Source organism: Castanea sativa, chromosome 1 (assembly GCF_040712315.1).
Source record: "Castanea sativa cultivar Marrone di Chiusa Pesio chromosome 1, ASM4071231v1".
Taxonomy (NCBI): domain Eukaryota; kingdom Viridiplantae; phylum Streptophyta; class Magnoliopsida; order Fagales; family Fagaceae; genus Castanea; species Castanea sativa.
The window spans coordinates 70,173,912-70,177,124 of record NC_134013.1 but is presented as its reverse complement, the minus strand read 5'-3'; the positions used below and the strand labels follow the sequence as shown (position 1 = coordinate 70,177,124).

The 3,213-nt window shown below is 33.9% G+C and overlaps 1 protein-coding gene across 1 annotated transcript; it reads left to right on the top strand.

Moving 5' to 3' along the window:
• Nucleotides 1-703: 703 nt before the first annotated feature.
• LOC142633352 (paired amphipathic helix protein Sin3-like 2) lies at nt 704-2,738 on the top strand. Its single transcript, XM_075807573.1, has 8 exons — nt 704-780; nt 990-1,169; nt 1,262-1,445; nt 1,527-1,625; nt 1,735-1,887; nt 1,979-2,215; nt 2,286-2,387; nt 2,517-2,738. The coding sequence occupies exons 1-8, from the start codon at nt 704-706 to the stop codon at nt 2,736-2,738; spliced, it is 1,254 nt and encodes a 417-aa protein (XP_075663688.1).
• Nucleotides 2,739-3,213: the final 475 nt, after the last annotated feature.

Here is a 3,213-nt window from a genome sequence, read left to right as displayed (position 1 = left end):
AACTTAAATTTCGACTAAATCAATCAAAGGCCTTGTAACTGAATTAGCACCTCCCTATGTACAAAGTGTTTGGAAGTTTAGGTGGAAAAGGCTCGACTAAACCACAAGAGGGTAAATTGTAATTAGTCATATATATATATACATATATGTACAAAGTGTTTGAGGGTCTAGGGTAGAAAATGCTCGACTAAACCACAAGAGGGTAAATTGTAATTAGTCATATATATATATATATATATATATATATATATATATATATATATATATATATATATTTCTCCCCTTTTTTTTTAATTTTTTACGTAATAATCTTGCAATGACCTCAGTCCCTTGCCAAAGAACCCGCCGCAACTGTAGAGATCTATTCAAATTTTTTTGATCCATTCATGCTAGATAAATAATACTAGTAGCAAATAGCCTATAAACAAGGATTAGAATTCTACAGAAGGAGGAGCATTCAAAACTACAAAAATCCTCGGATTGTAGCTTTCTATCAGCAAAACTAATGCGGTAATCCAAACTCCTCTAACTCATCCAAATTTAAAACTATTTTATCTCAATCAACACAACATATATTCATATCATTAATGTTTATCCAAAACTAATTAAAATAAGTTAGGCTCAAAACAGTGTCTCATTATAGGTCTTTTTCATTCTTCTTTTTGTTGGTGAGTAGTGATTTTCGCGGTGGATTAGTTCAGAGATGAAGAGATTAGGAGACAACGTTTATGATAGCTCTTTGCAATTCAAGAGACCCTTTGGTTCTTCTCCTGAAGACTCGTAAGTTTCTTTCTCTGTAACTTTTTTTTTTTTTCAAAATTTTTGGTTTAACCTCTCTTATGTGTTTTGCTTGGTGAGTTTTTGTATGATGGTATTTGCTGAATTTATATGGGGTTTTGTGAGGGAAAGAGATATGGGTTATGTAATATTTCTGTACTAGTGTTTGAGTTTGAATTGTGCCCTTGGTATATGTGTTTGTGGATTTGAAGCTATGGGCAATCCCAAGTCCCAGAGAGTGGAGAAGGAGGTAGTGGTCTTAGTGTTACCTGGCGGAAACCAAAAAAGACTGACGCCTTAACCTATATCAAGGCGGTGAAGGACACGTTTCAAGACCAAAGAGAGAAATATGACATTTTCCTTGAGGTCATGAAAGATTTTAAGGCTGAAAGGTACACTCATTGCATCAATGAAGTTTTTGTCTTGGATTAACGAAACATTGCATTTAAATGTTAACGGTTTTTTCCATTGTTTGTTCCTGCAGAACTAACATCGATGGCGTCATTGCCAGAGTGAAGGAGTTATTTAAAGGGCATAATTACTTGATTTTTGGGTTTAACGCCTTCTTGCCAAAGGGGTATGAAATAACCCTTGATAATGATGAGGCTGCTCCACAAAAGAAGGCGATTGAATTTCAAGAAGCTATAAGCTTTGTGAACAAAATAAAGGTGAAATTATTTTTTTGTCATGTTGAATTTCAGTTGCAAATGTTGGTCCTTGTGGTTTAATGATGACCTTTGTTCCTACAGAAACGCTTTCAAAATGATGAACATGTTTATAAATCATTCTTAAACATTTTGAATATGCACCGGAAGGAGCACAAGGACATGAATGAGGTCTACAGTGAGGTAAATATATGTTGGGGCTCTGTTTGTTTCTCTGCTCTTGTTTAATTGGAAAGTTTTCTTGTTAATGTAATTTTCAGTATTATTAGTGGTTTATGTTTTTCAATTTCAGGTTTCCACTCTTTTTGATGGTCATCTAGATTTGCTTGATGAGTTCACAAAATTTGTTCCGGTAGCAGTATCTGTTTTAGCACAGAACTCATTTCAGCTTTTTACTATGCGGAGCTCTGCCACTCCTGCATTGCGGAAAATGCATGTGGAAAAGGTTATTTTTTTAATACCTTCTTTGTACATTTCATCTTTTTATTCTTTTCAGTAGATTCTTAATAGTGAGCAAATAAATCTATTTCTTTCAGAATCCTATCCGGCGGGATAGGACCATTACAAATGCTGATCGTGATCTTAGTGTTGAACACCTTGAGTTAAACGAAGGCAAAAGAAAATTTGCCAGGAAAGTTGAAGGTTTTGGAGTGAATGCAAATTTGGCTTCCTTAAAGAGTGAGTCAACAGTTGAATTTCTAGGTCCTCCACAAAATAAGGATGAATTTCAAGAAGCTATCAGCTTTGTGAACAAGATAAACGTGAAGATATTGGTTTGCTTTGTTGAATTTCGACTGCAAATGTTGGTTCCTTGCAGTTTAATGTTGAATTTTTTTTGTACAGAAACGCTTTCAAAATGATAAACGTGTTTATAAAGCATTCCAAGACATTATGAATGTGTGCCAGAAGGAGCACAAGGGCATAACAATTAAGGCCTACAATGAGGTAAACATGTGTTATGGCTCTCTTTTTTTTTTTTTTTTAATTCTGAAGTTTTTTTATTCATGTAACTTTCAGTAGTCTTAGTGGGCTGGATTTTAATATTCTTAATGGTTTTTGTTTTACAATTTTCAGGTTGCAACTCTTTTTGATGATCATCCAGATTTGCTTGATGATTTTTCAAGATTTGTACCAGATGCAGTCTTTAGATCCAATGCTGATTGTGATCTTAGTCTTGACCAGCTCAGGCTGGACAAAGACAAAGCAATGGAAAATTCCCTGCAATCAAATTTCGATATAATTGTTTTCTGTTTGAATTTTGGTAATTCATTGAGTATAAACCCCTTAACTAGTTGAGTTGGCTTGGCAGTGTACTACCATAGTACCATGTCCCATAGGTTAGCAGGTGGCAGGTTTGGTATAAACGCATACTTTGTACTTTGCATTTTGGGTCAATAACTTCATTGAGAATTAAGCATAGTTACAGGCATACTGTTTGTTTTTTCCTTTTCTTTTCTTTTTTTAATTTTATACAAAACAATAAATTTATTTATTTTATCGGTAAGTTACACACCCATCAAGTGATATTGGTTTTGAATTTTCAACTTAACCTCCCACCTAACACTTACAAAGGAGTGCAAACTGAGTTAGAGTACACAAAAATACCATAATTTTAATAACACATTGTTTTATAAATTTTTAATAGTTGTTGATATAGATTGATACTGATGCAAGGGTAAAATGGTAACTTTCATTGATGTCTGTCATGATTGGCACACGTGGCCAACTCAATTTGCTCAATACATTGTTCACGAGTAATTCTTAGGTACTC